Below are 18,080 nucleotides of genomic sequence, written 5' to 3' on the forward strand. Positions count from 1 at the left end.
TTTTTAAGACACAATTTCAGAGGACACCTCTAAGCAGCATCAGAAAAAAATAACTAAGTCCTGAACACAGTAATGCAATCTATATCCACCAAATGTTTAACGAAGAACACCGAGAACAAAGCTCATGCTCAGAAGGCGCTCTCTGCCTTCCAAAAATCAACAAAAGCCATCAGGAATAGATCTTACCTGGAAAAGGTGAGGTCAAAACTGGAATTTTGATTGGTGACAAGGTCAGCACGTGGCATGGTTGGACACTCGTAGCAGAAGGTCCCTGAGGTGTTTCAGAATCTACTGACACCACGGCGGTGGTGGCTGCTGCTGCAGCAGCAGCTAATGCAATGGTCTGATTACCGCCAACTGGTTTAAGGCTATTCTGGCAACCACCTATAGAAGACAGAAATACAATATATATTAATTTTAATTGGAAATGAATGGGTTTACATACCATTTTTCAGCATTCTGAATTTCAAAACAAGAAGAAACAAAAGTATTCAATATTTTTCACATGGCCTCCATTGTTTGTGTGTCCACCTTAGTGAGACACTTTTTTAAAAATATTTTCAAAGGACTCAAAAGCCATGTAGAATTCAACGTAGAAAACGTGTAACAACACAGTTTAAGAAGAATTTTTATGTAATAGCTTGTCCAAGCTCCAAGCCTGAGCCACTAATTCAGTGCAATTGTTCTCTTGCAAGAGCTCATCCCCCAGAGTCTCACCGCTTTCATAATTTTTATTCTAAAAATCCTAGTTTGTAGTTAGTGCATCTTTAGACATTAAAGCACCCATATATTTGAACATACCATTGTAACCTAGAGGGACAAAACAAAAAAAAAATAGTACGCAAGTCATACATAAACTGTGTAGAGTTACCACATTGAAAGGAAAAATCTACGTAAAAAAGCCAAACATTTGAATATATTGGCATGTATTTTCAGTTCCACGGCTTCCTAACCTTGCATGAACAACCTATATTTAGGTAAAAACAAAATAAGGCTGTCTGATTTCAAATCTGATTTTGTTATATTAGCTGACTAATGCTAGTGTTATATATTGGACGGCTTTCCTGCACTAAGAAGCATGCAGATACCCGAGTTGTAGAAGTCATATGCATCAGCAACCTTCCTCTTGAAAACATTCTACGCGGGAAACTTCTAACAATTTTAAATGAAAACTTGTAAAAAGTCTAGCAAACCCAGGCTGGAGTGCACTTTTCACTATGTACCGTTCACCTTTAAGTGTAACAAGCTTTGCGGAAGACCTTCAGAGCTCAATCATGGCTAAGTATGTTAAATAAACAGGAAAATGAGTAGTAAAAATCTGAAGAAGAAAACCTAATTTGACAAACACCAGCTGTTACTCTCTCTCTGCACTGAGCTATGTATTCAAAAATTAAGCAATCATTAGCTTATTATGTCATTTAGCAAATGTTTTCAGTGCATGCGGAAATCCTTCAGGCAAGAAGAGCCAACTGGTAGTTCTGCAAAAATCACTGTTTGATCAGTCATCACTTCAGGCATTTCGTAAGTTGATGGAATTTCTTTTCCTAAGCGTATCTCTGTGCATTTTTCTTTTTTAAACAGCCAACAAAGGGACACTTAAGGCCAGATCACGACCCCGGTAGGGAAGTGCACGGTGGCACAGAGCATCTCCAGCAGTGGTAAACAGGCCGCGGCGGGATTTCTCCGGCAAGGGGACACCAGGGCCGGCCTCGCACGCGGTACCCACGGAGGGCAGGGCCGCAAGGAACCGGGGAGGCCAGTGTCTCGTGGGGGCCGGCAAAGCGACTGCCACCCCCCTCTCCACAGGCAGGAGGGCAGAGCTGCGGGACTCCCCGCGTCCCGGCCGAGCGAGCCGGTCACCGGCCGGCCGGCTTTTACGTCCTCCTCTGGATTCAGGCATGCAAAAAGCTTTGCACTGCACATGCCAACTGCTATTATTGCTCTCAATTACCACCGGGGGAAAAAAAGGGTCAGTGCTTTTTGGAAAGGAATCTGCTTTCGTTACAGCTAATAGAGAGGTCGGGGCTCTTGAGGTTATCTGTGCTGTCTAACTTTTGGCTGCTTTGCTTTTAACTCCCCATAAACAAGTATTTGCCAATAAAATAAGCTCTCTGCAGTAGGCAAAACAGAAGTCCGATGTTTTCAGCAAGCAACACAAAAAACTTCTATTATTTCCACCGTATTTGTCAATTCCAAACACAATTCCTGTAAAACACCTGCCTATGTACTAATACAACAGACGCACAGGCCAGAAAAACACCCCGCTAACCAACACTACTACAGCTTTGATCCTTCAGCCATGGATGGATGAAAAATAGATTATCCTACCAGAGTCACAACGGAAATACTGAGAAAAAAAAAAAGTGTCCAACCAATCCAGCTGTGTAGTACAATTTTATTGTTTATTTACTTCAGGAATAATACAGATCATTAGGTTAAATTAAACACCTCATCTCCAAAAGACTGTACTCATTTCTAATGCCAGGAGTTGTCTGCACTTGTGAGAACTAACAAAATGCCTTCCGTAACGCTTACGAAAACCAACGCTGTACGGAAAAGTGACTTTCCTATTAGCTTCCATCGGCGATTCATAAGCAGAAAGGTTGTTTACTGCTCATTTGATTCTTTTATTTGGGGGAAGAAAACTCAATTCCCCAGAGAGTCTAGGAAAGCAGCATAATAAGATAAGCCTTAGATGCACAGACAGCCCAAGTCTTCTATGAGCATACATGAGCAAAACTACTAAAGCAGGAGGAGATAGCAGGGGTTCCTTATTAAAGTTTCATCAATTTCCTTATTAAAGTTTCATCAATCAGCTGAAAGAGAAGTTTTGGAGATTTCCCTGCCTTTGATGAAGTTCACTCTCTCCCTCTCGCTAAATAATTGCATGAAGAACAGACTACACCTACAACTGTTAATATCTGAGAACACATAGCTGGAAGGGCGCTTTGGGGTCATGAAGTCCAGTCCCCTGCTTTGCAGTCAAATGAACAATTCATCTCATCAATTTATCAAGCTCTAACATAAAATCAGATATGATTTGCCAAAGCAGCTCCTACTGGAAGTGGCCCAGAACATGACTTTTCTATAGTTAGCAATTTTCTCCTCTATTCAGCTTAGCTGGAGAGAAAAAGTTCTTCTCAGAAACAAATCCAAGTTTGCAAGGCTATAAGCACTTCCAAATACTTCTTGAAAGGGTTTCTTAGGATCATCATTAATAACCCAACACTTACCCAAACTGCAGGAGTCAAATACCTAGAAAATAGTAGGAAAATACTATCACCCCTATATCCTCAAGGTGGGAAAAATTGCTAACCTTGCCCTAGCAATGGTTGTTTCTCCAGATCTGTTTTTGTCTTGACATGCTACATCACAGGTAGTAATTGTCTGCTTAAATTACAAACCTCATCTTAATATTCTTCCCCAGACTTCCAGCTCTGCTCTTCACAAGGAAACAGATTAGGGGAAAATATTTGAGGTGGTCAACACATTTTTATGTGAAGCAACTGAAGAATGAAGAGCAGCTGAAGAAGCAATGAGGAGATTATTCAGAGATAATCAATCAAAGATAATGAAATGAAGTAAATGAGGAAAATGAAACAACGCAGCAAACTCATCCCAATGGATGACGTGATCTCCAATATCTACCTCATAACATCCTTGTAGAAAACTGTCTATATGCACAGAAGTAGAAAAGCAGCCGTTTCTACCGTACCTTCTCTTTTACTCTAACATAGCGTCATGTATGTAACATTGTGAATTGTACCTTATTCCTTGCTTTTGACCTAGAAGACCTGTTTTCACCTGGCAGGTCCGTGCCTGCAGGCTATGTGATGTACCTGGGAGCTCAAGGTACAACTCTTGCAGTAGTATCAGACGGCTTGGGCCACGCTACGGTATCTCACCAGCACGAGACTTGCCAGAACAGCTTCGTTTTCAGTGGCTGCAGCCTGTCCTGCCCATGTTGATCTTCAGAAGCAAGGCGAGATCCTCCAGCTCTTCCATCGTTCCTTCCTTCCTGAGGGCTTTGCATGTGTTGGTGCACCAACCCAACAGTGGATGGACATGTGCCATATGACACATGTGAAGTCACACAGCATGACGTACTGCCCTCGGGTGCCCAGGTGCCGGGCTCCACAGCCTCCCAGGTGACCAGAAACTGGCTGGCCCCACTGACGACCGTCAGACTCGGCACGCTATGTGGTAGAGCATGCACTCAGCTTCCTTTCCAAAAGCCACCAAAAACTATTCTGCATTCGCTCTTCTGCACTAGTATCCTCTTTTAATTCATGTAAGATTTCTGCAACTAGGTAAAACACACCAAAATCTGACTTTTGGCTATTAGTATTGTCTAACACATTGAAAAGGAAATTCCTACATTTTCTTCCTTGAAGGAAATACACAAGAACAGAAATTACCTTATTTAACAAAATAAAAGAGTACCAACACTCGCAAAACTTGAAGACCTGCTCTTATCCAAAATGGTTAATTTGAGGCCTTCTCTTTCAGGAATAAAAAAAAAATCCTTATTGTGAAAATTTAGTGTCCAGATAAAATAATAACTATCAAGTGCAATTTTAAATTTATAGTCCTTCAGTCTTTTTCTTCAGCTTTGACTACAGGAAAACATCTTCCTCAAAAACACAGGAATATCTTTCCCAGAAGAGCCACATAAAAAATTAAAAGAGCAAAACAAGTCAGGCAGGTTAAAGGCCTTTAGAATTTCTTGGTTGTCTTAGAGGAAGGAAGAATTAATACACACGTGCGTATGTTCTTTGCAACTTCCTTTAAAGATCAAACGAAAGCTTGGGTTTTGCTTATACTTTCAGCACATTATCTATTGTAAGTGCCCAACAAAGGCACCTACGAGCTCTTTTGCACCGGAGGTGTCCTCCTCCCCGCGAGGACAAAAGCACTAACGCAAGACTCTGACTCTGCTGCCTTTTCTTCTTCACTTGATATAGCCAAAAGACACAATTATAACACAAATGGTTCCCCCTTCCGTGTACTGATCTGTTCCTACCTAGGTAAACACATGCCAAATATACGGAAGGACACAACGCTCCTATACATCAAAGCTTTCCAAAGTATTCTGAAAAGCTCTTCAACAGCACTTCCATTACATACACAATCTTTTGTAGTTTACTTTGAGAGAAACAACACCAGAACTTAATCCTAATAGGAAAAAACATTCTAGTATTGAGCAATGTCCAAAGGGCTCAGTAGTATCTTCTGTGTACATTTAAAATACTAAATATTTCGAAGGCCTTACACAGAAACGCGTACGCTATAGAAGCTGTATAAAATTAAACACCAATTCAGTTAAGCTGGTATAACTTTAGCTAAATACATTGACCACAAAGTTTACAAAAGTTAGTAGTATGGAGGTCTTAAACTGCGTACCCAGAAATATGAACACCATTTTCTCTTCTCTTTGAAGTAATATACAAGTTTCTTATTTTAATTCATAGAACAAGTTAGCACTAACATCCTCATTTTCTGTATCCTTGCTTCTCGCGAGGCTCAGGCCAAGCCATTAGTTAAAGCCCTCCCAGACACCCAGTCTGCATTTGAAATACGTATTATTATCCCTTATTCCTTTTTTCCTTCATCTGCAGCATCTTAGGGAAAAGCATACTAAAGTCTTTTAGGTGACAGTTCTTTATTAAAATTATTAAACTGTTACCAGTATTAAAATTGATACCAACTGTCTTTTGATAGGGAAAAAAGAAGAATGAAGTTAAAATAGGCTAAAATGACTGTTGTTGACTGATCCTCCTTCCTTGAAGACAAGCCATAAAAAGCAGAATAAAATATTTACATAGAACAGAATATTCAGAATAGAATATTTACAGCCTTGCTGCTACGAAAAGAGGCAAATTTATACCAGCATCTGACGATTAAGATGTTGCTTTCAACCACCTTTTTCTGACTAACAGTAGCATTGCAAGAGAAACAGTCTTTCCCACCAAGCAAAGCATTTATTAAAACACAAGGTGAAAAGAAAGAACAGGACAAAACATCGGGGCTTTCTGCGGAAGATGAGCGTTTCCTCGCCTGCAGACGATGCAGGACTCCCCACCGCCCCGCCGACGGCCGGGCAGAGCCCGGCAGCAGCAGCTCCCGGCTAACCGCTGCCCTACGCGAGCTAAGAGCGTTTTCACAAAACTATTTCAACCACCAGCCATAAATCTGACGCTTCTGAAAACCCTGCATGCTGGATCGTTTGCACAGCTGATGAAAATGACCAGTTCTATACAAAAATGATAGCTAGGATTAAATTATACTGGCTATAAAAAAAAACTGTAAGTTTAACGACATGAGTATTATTTTGGTAATTAATATAGCTATTTACTCCATATATAGATGCATCTAAATATACTGATTTCAGGAAATTTTCTAAAAAATGCTAGTTGGATTAAGGTTTCCCACTATTTAGCAAGGTGTGCATCATAAAAAACAGCCCTGCATATAAAACCTTCTGCAGGCACCGAAAGAGGCTAAAAAAAAAAAAAAAAAAAGTTTTTTTTCAAAGTTAATGAGTTGGAGGTGAACTTCTTGTCTGTAGAAATGTTGTGATTTTTAGGATGTGATGTGAGCTTTTTAGTTCTCGAAGTTGAAAATAGTGGTTTTTTTCAAGATAATTCCCCCCAAACCGATAGCACCTGGAGATAGAAGCGACTTTTATTATTGTTTCATTCACTGCTAGGATTAAAAGGCTGTTACATATCATTGGGATCAAACATTAGATATTCTCCCTGCATACGCCACTCACTACAATTTTAAAGATGACTTTTGGTACCATGAAGTCAATAGGACCAATATGCTGAATTCGGTGCTCTAAGATTTCACTCCAGTTGAGTAATAGTTATCAATAATTCCATAGGAATAAATGTAGCTCCAAGAAGGATACACGTAAACTGTCAATAAAAATAAGGTTTCTTTCCAAAAACAATGAAACCTTTGAAATGTTTTTCAAGTGTGCTTCTACAGATTCTGCCATCCACATCTGCTTAAAAGGCTGAGTGTCGGGTATTCTGCATAGCTGGATGCCCATTAGACCTCACTGAAGACAACAGGCCAGAGTATTTGTTCCAACAGAAAAACTTACATAAACATTTACAAAAGGAAAAAGCAAAGGAAAAGGGTTATTTAAACTGAACCTACCCTTATAAAGATTCTACAGAGTACTAAATCCAATTTATAACTAATTCTAGACATTTTGGAAATTGTACTTGTCTAACACTGGGCGGTTTTAGGATTGCATTCCAAATGAACACAAAACAATTACTTCCTTTATCAGTAAAGTGCATTCTTGCAATTTCGGGTTTGAGATTTGAATTATACATAAAAGAATGGTGACACAGTTGCTTCTGAGTTAATTCCCTCCTGTCATTTCTTGCACAGTTCACAATTCATTGAATAGCAATCTACAAATGCACCAGTCTGCCCATTCATTAGGCTGAGCACCCACTCACATGATGTGACTGCATCTCGGTTTCTTTGCTTTTCCTCTCCTAGTGCCCGTTAACCACCTGAAATTCGCACTCAAATCAACTGTCTGCATGCAACAGTCCTATGCAGCTACCACACACGTTAAATTTTGACACAATTTGTGGTTTCGATAGAACTACAGATGCCTGTTGGAAGGAACTTTATCTTCTCATCAAGCACAAATATTTGGAAGACCTACAGCACATAAATTTACAGGACCAGTATTTTTACTTGCAGAATTCAGATTACTGAAAATCTGATGGCCTTGTAACCTAAAATGCACGTGCTTTGAAATTCTAGGTAGTAAACAACAGTGAAGCAGTATTTATCCATAAATAAAATGAAGCAATGGGTTGACTTAAACAGTGTACATATCTCAGTGCAAAGGAAAACATATTGATACTTTTGAAAGAAAAAAGAAAGCACATTTGTTTTGATATATGCAAATTCCTTTTATTGCATGTGTCTGCCAGTAACAGCATCCCTAATAGCTTACCTTTCTGCCCATATGCAATAAAGAGTATCTTGCTCTCCCCAAATAAAAACAGTCTCTGCAAATCACTGAAAGATATGAATTTCTTTATAATGTGGTCCTGGGATCAGACTAAGGCAATATTATGACAGTGTCAGAACCACATGCCTTTCCATAAATGTACTGCATGTAGTTTTACTCACATAAATTTAAGTGAAAAACAATCATAACTGGAGACTGAAATTTGTACTCAGTTTAGGTAGATCATACAAAAAGCACAAGTTTATTAACCAAAACGAAAACACCATAAAGGCTGCAATTAAAGCTCCAAAGTCAAGCATCCCCCGAGACTTCACTGAGCGTTCACCTCTGCAGGGCCTGAATGGCCCACGAACAAAGATGGTTTTCCAGGACATTTCTGGAATATTCAGGCTCTTGCATTATTGTTTTTGTTTTACATGCGGGGAGCTGTAGCACATACACATTAAACACAGGAGAATCCACAAATTCGAGGCGTCCAATGTGAGAGACCCAAACCCTGACTTTTTAGGTATATTTGGCATTACAGAGGGTCACAAGCCCCAAATATAAAGCCTGCAACTTTTCTGTTTCCCAGCTCTTGGGAAAATCAGGAATTCGCAAGCAGGTTAAGAAACAAGCAGAGTATTACATGTGGCAAAGGCAATGAGAGAGTCCTGTCTTTAACTCTACCAATAAAAGTATGACTATCATTCCTTGCAGTCCCCTACCATATGCCAACTCTTAGTCTCAGACCTTCAGATTTCCCAGCTTCCAAGTCTAATTAATTCTAGCTGTCATAATTTGGCTCTTCACTTCCCCTGGCCACTTCTGCCTCAACATGCACCATCTCTTCCAAGCGCAGAGGCCACCTGCCCTCCTCAGCCTCGGAGAAAATCCACGAACCCGGAGGGACACTGTCCCCTGCCCACGTCCGCCTCTCCTGAGCCTGCTCAAAACAGCCCATTTCTTCTCCCATCTTTGCCAGCAAGGAGGCATTGAAAGAACTACAAGAGAAATATCTCCCAGCTTTATGGACTTGTACAGTGACTTCTGGCAGGCGACAACCCTGAGCCACAGGTGAGGAAAATTCCCATCTGGAATACGTGAACACAGTCCTTCAGCAAAGTAGTCACTGAAATCTCACCAAGGGAGTATGTGCGTGCTGGAATTTTTCAAAAGCCTCAGACTTAGCCCGGTTTGGGAACACTTTGACAGGACACCTGACAAAAAGATCTCCAAACTTCTACATTCCAAATTGGTCAAAAATCATACGACTTCTCAAAGAGAAGGCGACCAAAATTTAACATACAAAGCAACCACATTTCTTCACAGATTTGTATCTGGAAATGTCTGAAGTTTAAGCTGAAATTATCCAGAAAATTATATCTCTACATATACATGTATGTGTATATACACTCTAATACAGATACTTGCCATGAAAAACATTGGCTCAGTTCTGTCAAAATTAATGGGATTATAAGAAAGGAAAAACAATAATAATAAGCAGCAGCAAGTAGTTTTAATCTACGTAGGACTGGTAATACTAAAGCAATTTGGTGAAAAAAAAATTGTATGAATTCATTCATTCTTGTATTTCTGATTTCACTATCAATGGATGAAAGAGCAAAAAGCCCTGCTTTTTGAGCAAAGAGACACTATTGAAATTTAAAGGCAGGAGCAACATTCTGACTTAGCAAAAAAGTATTTTATACCAAAAGGTCACTCCATGAGAAAAGGTCTCATTGAAGAAATACTGTATTTTCCTTCAAGGAAGGCAACACTGAAGTCTCCATCCAAGTTAGCTTGCCCCAGGTAACAATGAAAACCAGTAAATACCCAGAGCATCTTTGTGAAAGATCAAAACCATTAAAAGGCTTTCGCCTCTTCAGTATCGCCCTACAACATTTACTGCTCCGACTGTCAACACTCCCTGAAGGAGATCTCCAAGAGTGCAACGTATTTGCCATAGCGCGTTCTTCTGCACAGCTTCGGAGGTATTGAAGGAGCCTGTGTTACCAGGACCAGCACAGTACTCATAAGATCAGTAAGGAAATGCACTTTATGCTGAAACGTGTTTTTTAAGGAAAAAAGTTAAATTTGAGGCATACCAAATGGTTCAAGGTAAAAATAAATTTTCAGATGTTAGAATTTCAGTTAGCTCCGAGTAGAAACTGTAGAAAGCAGCATCCAAAGCTTCATTTACCCAACAAACTAACTGGAGCTCCTGCAACATAAACATCGCATTTTCAAGGTTGTGCAGGTCTCCAGATAGCTGGGCTGAGCAACCGCCCGTGACATGAACCCTCAGAAACTCTTGAGGATATTTATTCAACAAGATGTTGGGAACAGAACAGAAACAAGCTGGTTCTGCGCCCTTGTACCTTTGGCAGTGAACAGCCAGGTACGGTTAGAAAGGCCGGAGGATCTCCCTACAGGATTCCTGAGCCTGTATATAGATCTACTCAAAACACAACACCCTGAAATTAATTATAAATATTAAGCAAGCAGCTGATTGAAAAAAAAACATACATTTTTCCTGTTCTAGGACTACACAAATTCTGAAATGCACAGTGTATAACTTCCAACAACAGATAACAAAGTTAGAAAGGATAAACAGCTTCTTCTATAAAGATTACCCACGATGTTCCCTAGTATCTGGGAATAAAAGCAGTGCTCTACACCCGCTGAAGATGTCTGAGAGCACTTAAACTTGCATAGCTCGTTTCCTAACACATGCAGTGACCCTTGCTTAAATGATTCTTCCGTTTCTCTTCTTCCTCTCCCCTTCCACGATGGGCAGAGACCTGCTTGCTCACCAGCAGCACAACCCGGGCAGCCAGCAGCTCTGCATTTGTGAGACATCTTCCAGGCTATAAACAGCTAGGAATCCTGTGAAGCTGTTTTACTCTGAACCTTTCAGAGGAAGCAGGCCCTTTCCACAGTTCTTCAGTCATGTTATATTTTGTCCACATGAAGAGAAAAAAGAGCACCCAAAGACGTGGCCATGCCAAGGCAGCATTTTCCCCGGGCCACCAAAGCAGTGCAAAGCACCACTTCAGAGGTCCAACTTGTGTCTCATTCATTCAGTCATCCCTTTGCCCGGCAAGGAACGGCTTCTTCTCTTCCTTCACCTTGACTGCACTATTTCCCACCGTCCGAGACTCTCCCCTTCAAATTCTTAATTATCCATATTTTCCCCACAAAATGCAGATGCTCTCGTCCTTATGCTTGCCAGGAAAAAAAAGAAACAGGACAGAGAGGGGGGGAATCTTCGTGCAACTTTTATCAGCATTTTGTTCTGAATTTCATCTAAACAAGGTTGCCTTCAGTGAGGAACCCAGTAGAATAAAGACATTATGTAACTAGTTTTGTTGGAGTGCCCACATCTTGTTAGGTGTGACACCAAAACATACTGAAAAGGTATTATCAAGGAAGCTAGCTCATTTTCAGTGCCTACAAGTTTGGGGACCATGAGAATCCCTGCAAAAAGGTAGGAATTACGGGACTTTGCACAAGAGACGCTGCCTAACTAACCTTGCATTTCACGGTCACCCTTCAGCGAGCAGAAGTCACAGATGGAATTCAAGGGCTATAGGCTCAAAGCTACTATCTCAAAATAAAAGCACCGAGTTGCTTTTGACCCCACCAGGATACTACCTTCCCTCCCCCTCGATGCACCAGCTCTTGCACTGTACGGTGCCACCGCAGCCTACTTCGGTACTTGCTCGTGCTGGTTCTAAGCACCAGCCATGTAACCGGTGGTTTGTAGAGCAGTCCTTGCGAAGAAAGAGATGACAACACATTTCTATTTATATCCCTTGATCCCTCCTTCACAGAAGACTAGATGAAAGGCTTGTTCTCCAAGGTTTCCTTGGAAAACCTTCTTGTACATGCTAATAAGAACACGCTGCTTTAAAAGGAATCACTGTGGGCAATGCTCTCGAGAACCAGAAATGCCAAACCGCAAGCAAGGATCTCGATACCTTTAAAATAGCTTCAACGGTATTGACAATCATAAAAGCATTAAACGTTGAGATCAGGGGGCTACAGCCTTCATGTGAATGGGACAACCAAGTAGCCCTGCAGATGCTCCAATAACACAATTTTGGCAGGCCACCAACTCTGCTGGGAAGTGCTGAACACAAGTGGAGAGACACAACCCTTTCCCCAGGGTAAAGTCATGCCTCTGGACGATTCTCCCCAAAGGAAACTCCATGCTGAAACTCCAGCAATTCAGTGCAAAACAAAGAGCTAGGTCTGAAAAAATTACCCGGTTCTCGCAGGAAGCCTCCCAGCTTCCACTCTGGCTTCAGCCTGCCTCTTCTTCAGTGGGGACGAGAGCGATATCATAGGAGATGTGGGCACAGCTGACTCACAACCAAACAACCATGACTTCATGCCATATGGCAGAGAGAACCAATATTTTTTTCTACTACATTGTACATTCTCTTGCACAAATATCGAGACACTGCCTTCCTCACAAAAAAATACAGCAGCCAATAGAAATAAAACAAGCTATCATTTCTAGGTGAGAAACTAAAACACTATTCGCTTTAGATATACAAAATCATAAGAATATAATTTTATGTTTTGTATTGTGTTAGGGAATAATAGTAGCTTCCTCTCCTTACAGGAAATAACACCTTCCAGCAGGTGATACTTCCAGCTGTTCAATTACGTGCATTGCCGTTCACCAAACTCCAGTATTTCATTCCTTTATCTGACATTGCTAATAAATTCAGAAAATAATTGTATCATTACTGATAACTGCAGAAGGCAAACTGTCCTGTAAAAAATGCTTGCAAAATGAACGCAGTCACATAGTCTGCAAAAAGCTTATAGAGTTTTCAGTTTAAACCATCTATGTAATCTGCCCTCAGTATTTTCATTAATCTTCATATTAAGCGTAAAGATTATATGGGAAATCGTCCAAGGACTACCATAACACTTCTTCAAAACTTTAAGCATGTCTGGAAATAGATTCTGATTATGGTTCAAAGCTATTACACCTTCGCATTCTTGCAGCAATGTCATAAATTTACACGCTTGTCTTCGCAACCTCTAGAGTCTGCAGACCATGTGGGATGTGATTTGATTAGCATCAGCTTGACCATTTCCTCCAGCTAGGCCCATCTGCAGTAGCCTCACACGGAGCAAGAACATGATCGTAGCACTATCTTCCCAAAAGACATTTTGTCACTTCGATAACACAGGACTCACATAAGGCGAGAGCCATTGAAAGGATATTCTGGATCAGATCCAGAAGTTTATCTTACATGACTTCAGTGGCTACCATAAACCTGTTTCAAGAAGCTGGAAAAGCTGCACTCAGGAGGAACCCTAAAATCAATGTATTTTCTCAAAAACTGGTAGAGAGAATTTTCCTTTTTCTATAAATGCACAAAGGAATGGTATGCCCACAGAAACTCACTGTCACTGTAAAATTTGCAATGACCAAGTGCTGTCTGAGAATTTAAAGCGTTTAAGCTCAGGGATCAGTTAGACGTAGCATGAGTATGTGCACCTGCAGGCTCGGATGAAGATGGTACGTTGCAGTGCTGGGTGACTAAGCACAGCATGGCACAGAATTATACAACAGAGAGAAAGTGATGAAGAACATGGAAAAGAAGGGAAAAAGCAGAGGCTGAGGAAAGACAAAACGAGCAACAAAGTAACTGGGTTGCACATTAGGTTCAGTCTGAAGGGTAAGTAGAGCTAGGTCAGACAGAGGTAACAGCAGAGAGGCTTTGTAGTAGCAGAAAAAAACATGTTCAGGGTAATTCTACCAGAAACCTTTCACAGCAAGAGACTAAGAAACGAAGAAAATGGACCTACACCAGCTTGATCCATCCAAAGATCTCTTTGGCCAAAACAGACTGGGTGGCAGATTTTGTTTAAAAAAGAAAAACAAAACAAGACAACACCAAAAAGCACTTATTTTGAAACAACCTAGTTTTTTTCTGGAACTTAGCGATCACAGACTTGGAATTGGGCTTGAAAGACCCACAATAAATAATTCATAATCCACTGCCAGACAAACTCTTTCTTTACACGGTTTCACTATGAATATTGCCCGAGTTGACACTTCAGGATGGAGTCCTCCTCATACACTACCAGAAATGGCACCTACAGCCAGCGTAAGCACACTCAAGCAAGTTTACCATTTACCAGACTCCCAACCTGTCTACCAAGCAAAGCATTCGCTCAGGGATGTACAACATTTCCCTCACCATGGCATTCGTCATTAAAACACACTTTGAACAACACGTCCTATATGGGAACACAGCTCAAATATTCCTTATAATATCCAGGTAAGAATGCATTACTTTGTTTTTTTAAACCTATGGCACTATTATTTATGCTCGGTATCATTCATAATAGAAAGCCAAACCGCACTACAGTTGAGCATCAAGTAACACTGGCAAGCACAGAATGCAGCTTACTGTAAAGTACCGTTAAAGACATTAAAATACAGGTTTTGAGTCGTTCAGCGTGTTTCAACACTGAAAAATATTCACTGCTAATTAATCATTGTGGCAAATTAACCCAAACAGTAAAGAGATGTCTTCCAGCACACTCTTACTGAATCTCTGCATAACTGGAAAAATGTAAGAAAGTCTTGTGTGCTTCTAAATAAGAAATATTTCATAAGACAACAACCAAGGTAACAGCGTCTTTGCTATCAACTGAATGAACGTCACTTTTGATCTAAGAAATGCAGAAGCAATGTCAGCAAGCCATTAAGAATAGTCTGATTTTGAATTTGAGAATATAAGGTGGCAGTTTAAGTATCAGTAGCATTTTACTTCCTAACCTTTTCTATGAGACAACTGGCATTTCAAATTAATACAGTAATACAAAAATAGATAGATCCATCCTTACAGCGGTATACTTTCTGTTCTTTTCAAGGGTAAAGCTAAGCAGTAAGACTAAAAACATTTTTCCACTAACAGCTGTAACATACCTGCGTTGTGCAGATTAATGAAATTTATTTCACGAATATTGTCTTGCATAACTGAGTTTTAATGAGCTGATGGATCAATTACTCTTCTGTACTAATAGCTGTCTACACAGACCACATCAAATTCTTAAAATTAGCAACTGAAGAGAAATACATACGAATTGCACTGGAAATCTTTTAGTTTGGAAATATACCAAGTGTCCTGCAGGTGTTTTGCCCCTTCATTTTGGAAAAGGACAGCTGGTTACTGGAGAATCTGTTACAGCCTTCTATAATTATACATGTTCTTTTCTTTCTTTAAAAATAATTTAGAGGATGAAAAGCTTTTTACAATCAAGATTCCAGCAAAAGATTTTTCATATGAACAGAATGAAACTCTTACTTTAGATAACGACTTACTCATCTCTGGGAGTTGGTAAGAATAGCTAAAAAAAGTAAATATTTATTTGTTACTGACCTGGTATAAGCTGAGGTGCCAACACCACTGTGGGAAGAGGCCTCGAGGCAGCAGCTGGCCTAGCTATAGCCATAGCTACTTGATTTGTCATTAATAGAGGTTTCTCATTTCCCTGGAAGATTCGTGATTCCTCAGGATGTATCCACGCTGAATCCAGAGCAAACGCATTATTTAAATATATCTGCCCAATGTAAACACATAAAATAATGTTAAGGATGAAGATAATGTGGTCACATTTTTATTTCTCTGAGTTTCCTATCTTTGACTCAATATTATGATATGGATAGTATCTCAATTCAGGGACGAACTTACAAAAGGAGATTGATTTATGCTCCACAAGCAGTGTAGGTAGTGGTTAGCTGATCAGTTCCAAATTGACAGGCTTTTAACATGACTAATCAGCTTGTAGAGCACCGCAAAAAGAGAGTAATAGATCGTGCCAAGTGTGTCTGAGACATAACTACTCCGGAACAAGCCCGGCTGCAATATGGCAAGTTCAGTCTTTTCCTAAATTGGAGAGACAAGGGATGGGGATGGGGATGGGGGGGGGGGGGGGGGCAGGGAGGGATGGGATAAAATAACAAAACCTAATTTTAATTATTTAAATTTACACACGGGCATCACCTCGGGCAAAGTAAAGGCCCAAGCTGATGTAAGGGAAATTCTGGCCCCCATGAAACTGGCAAAACTCCCAGCGACGCTGCCGGTGCCAGAATTTCATCCATGGTAGCCCTTTTTTGAGGAAAAAATACTAGACGTGTTGAGAATAGAAGGGGAAGAGAAAGCTCTCAAAATCACATTCTGAGGTTATAATAAGAGATTTTACTTAATATAATATAGAGGTTATAATAAAAATTTTACTTAATATAATGTAGATAAATATTAAAGATAGTCTTTTCAGAACTTTGGAAAATTGAAGATTTATAACTACTGAAACAGCCTTCTTCATTAACCCTTCCTTACAGCATTCCTTAATAGGATTTTGCTCGACAGATTATGCCCTTTTGCCTGCAACACTCCTCGGCTTTCAGAGCATGCATCAGCCTTAAAAACACCTCCAGACACCGAGACCGGACTTACTTTGCAGTTAGGCAGCCTTTTGTCCACCCAGCTTTTCCCGGCGTGGGGCGGGACAGCAGACGCGTACACCGGGGGGAAAACGGGAACAAACTCCACGCTGGACGACGGGGAAAATCCTATGACGGGAGAATGAGCTCCAAAGATCCACTTCGGGGAGAAAAATGAAAATAAAAGGCCATTGACGACGTTATTTTACGCTGAACAAACGGGTGTTTCCCATGTAATTAGGAACCTGTGAAAGATGAGCATGCAAAACCCCAACCCAGGGAGCGTTTTTCTGTTTCGCCAGGCGTTACACGGTGAGGGACACGCAACGCACCGGACTGACGCTACAAACTGCGCTGGAAATCCATAAATTAGGAGCCTCGCAGCCAAGGGGCGCTTGGTTACTGGCTAATACTCACTGGCGAAGCCCGGTTTCTCGCTGCCCTCCCTCCCTGCTCATCGCTAATGAATAAAATAATGTTTATAAGGATCAAATAACAGGGAAACGCGGCCGGGCTCCGGCACCTCTAGCGGCCGCGGAGGGCAGCGCTGCGCGGCCGCGGAGGGCAGCGGAGGGCCGCGCAGGGCGGGGGGGGCCGCGCCGGCTCCGGACGGCGGGGAAACTTCCCGGCGCCGCGGCCGTTACCTGTCCGTGCAGCAGCGGCGGGGGGCGCGCGGCGGCGCGCGGCTCCGGCAGCAGCAGCGGCTCGCAGGGCACCGGCCAGCCCGGCGCCGCCGGCAGCAGCGCGGCGGGCGGCGGCGGCGGCAGCAGCAGCGGCGGCGGCGGCAGCCCGGCGGCGCGCACCAGCCCCGCGGCGCCCGGCACCATCCAAACCCAGGGCGGCGCCGGGGGCTCGGCGCTGACGGGCCAGAGCAGCGGCGGCCGCTTGGCTGCGGGAGCCGGCAGCATCCTGCATGGCACGGGGCGCCGCGCCGGGGCCGCCCCACGCTCGGCGGCGGCGGCAGCAGCGGCGCCACAGCCGAGCCAAACTCCACTTCGCGGCGGGGCGCCGCCGCCAGGCCCCGCCCCAGCGCCCGGCTGAGGCGCCGCCCGGCCGCGGGGCGGGGAGGCGGCGGCCGCGGGCCGCGCTGAGGCGGCTCCCGCCCCCCCGGCGCTGAGGGGAGACCCGCGGGGGCGGCGCCGCGCTGCCGCCTCCCTGAGGGAAGTGGCCGGGGGGGGCCGGTTCCCTGAGGGGAAGGAGCCGTTGGGGGCCGCCGGAGACCGGCTCCCCTCAGGGAAGGGGCCGGGGGAGCCGTTGGGGGCCGCCTCCCCTCGGGGAAGGGGCTGTTGGGGGCCGTTGGGGACCGGCTCCCCTGAGGGAAGGGGCCGTTAGGGGCCGTTGGGGACCGGCTTCCCTCAGGGAAGGGGCCGTTAGGGGCCGTTGGGGACCGGCTCCCCTCAGGGAAGGGGCTGTTGGGGGCTGCCTCCCCTCAGGGAAGGAGCCATTAGGGGCCGTTGGGGCCGGCTCCCCTCAGGGAAGGGGCCGGGGGAGCCGTTGGGGGCCGCCTCCCCTCGGGGAAGGGGCCGTTGGGGACCGGCTCCCCTCAGGGAAGGAGCCATTAGGGGCCGTTGGGGCCGGCTCCACTCGGGGAAGGGGCCGTTAGGGGCC

At 43.1% G+C, this 18,080-nt stretch overlaps 1 protein-coding gene across 4 annotated transcripts in view; it reads right to left on the reverse strand.

Annotated features, from left to right (window-relative positions):
• Window positions 1-17,513, reverse strand: part of TCERG1L (transcription elongation regulator 1 like) — a 109,057-nt gene extending 91,544 nt beyond the window's left edge. For all 4 annotated transcript variants that reach the window (XM_064514411.1, XM_064514410.1, XM_064514409.1 and 1 more), the window contains exons 1-4: window positions 17,117-17,513; window positions 16,486-16,632; window positions 15,406-15,586; window positions 187-384 (exon numbers count right to left, since the gene is read on the reverse strand). In XM_064514411.1, coding sequence (XP_064370481.1) covers window positions 187-384; window positions 15,406-15,586; window positions 16,486-16,632; window positions 17,117-17,380 — 790 coding nt within the window. In that variant the 5' untranslated portion in view covers window positions 17,381-17,513. The remainder of the gene's footprint in view (window positions 1-186; window positions 385-15,405; window positions 15,587-16,485; window positions 16,633-17,116) is intronic.
• Window positions 17,514-18,080: the final 567 nt, after the last annotated feature.

Source organism: Dromaius novaehollandiae, chromosome 6 (assembly GCF_036370855.1).
Source record: "Dromaius novaehollandiae isolate bDroNov1 chromosome 6, bDroNov1.hap1, whole genome shotgun sequence".
Classification (NCBI taxonomy): Eukaryota; Metazoa; Chordata; class Aves; order Casuariiformes; family Dromaiidae; genus Dromaius; species Dromaius novaehollandiae.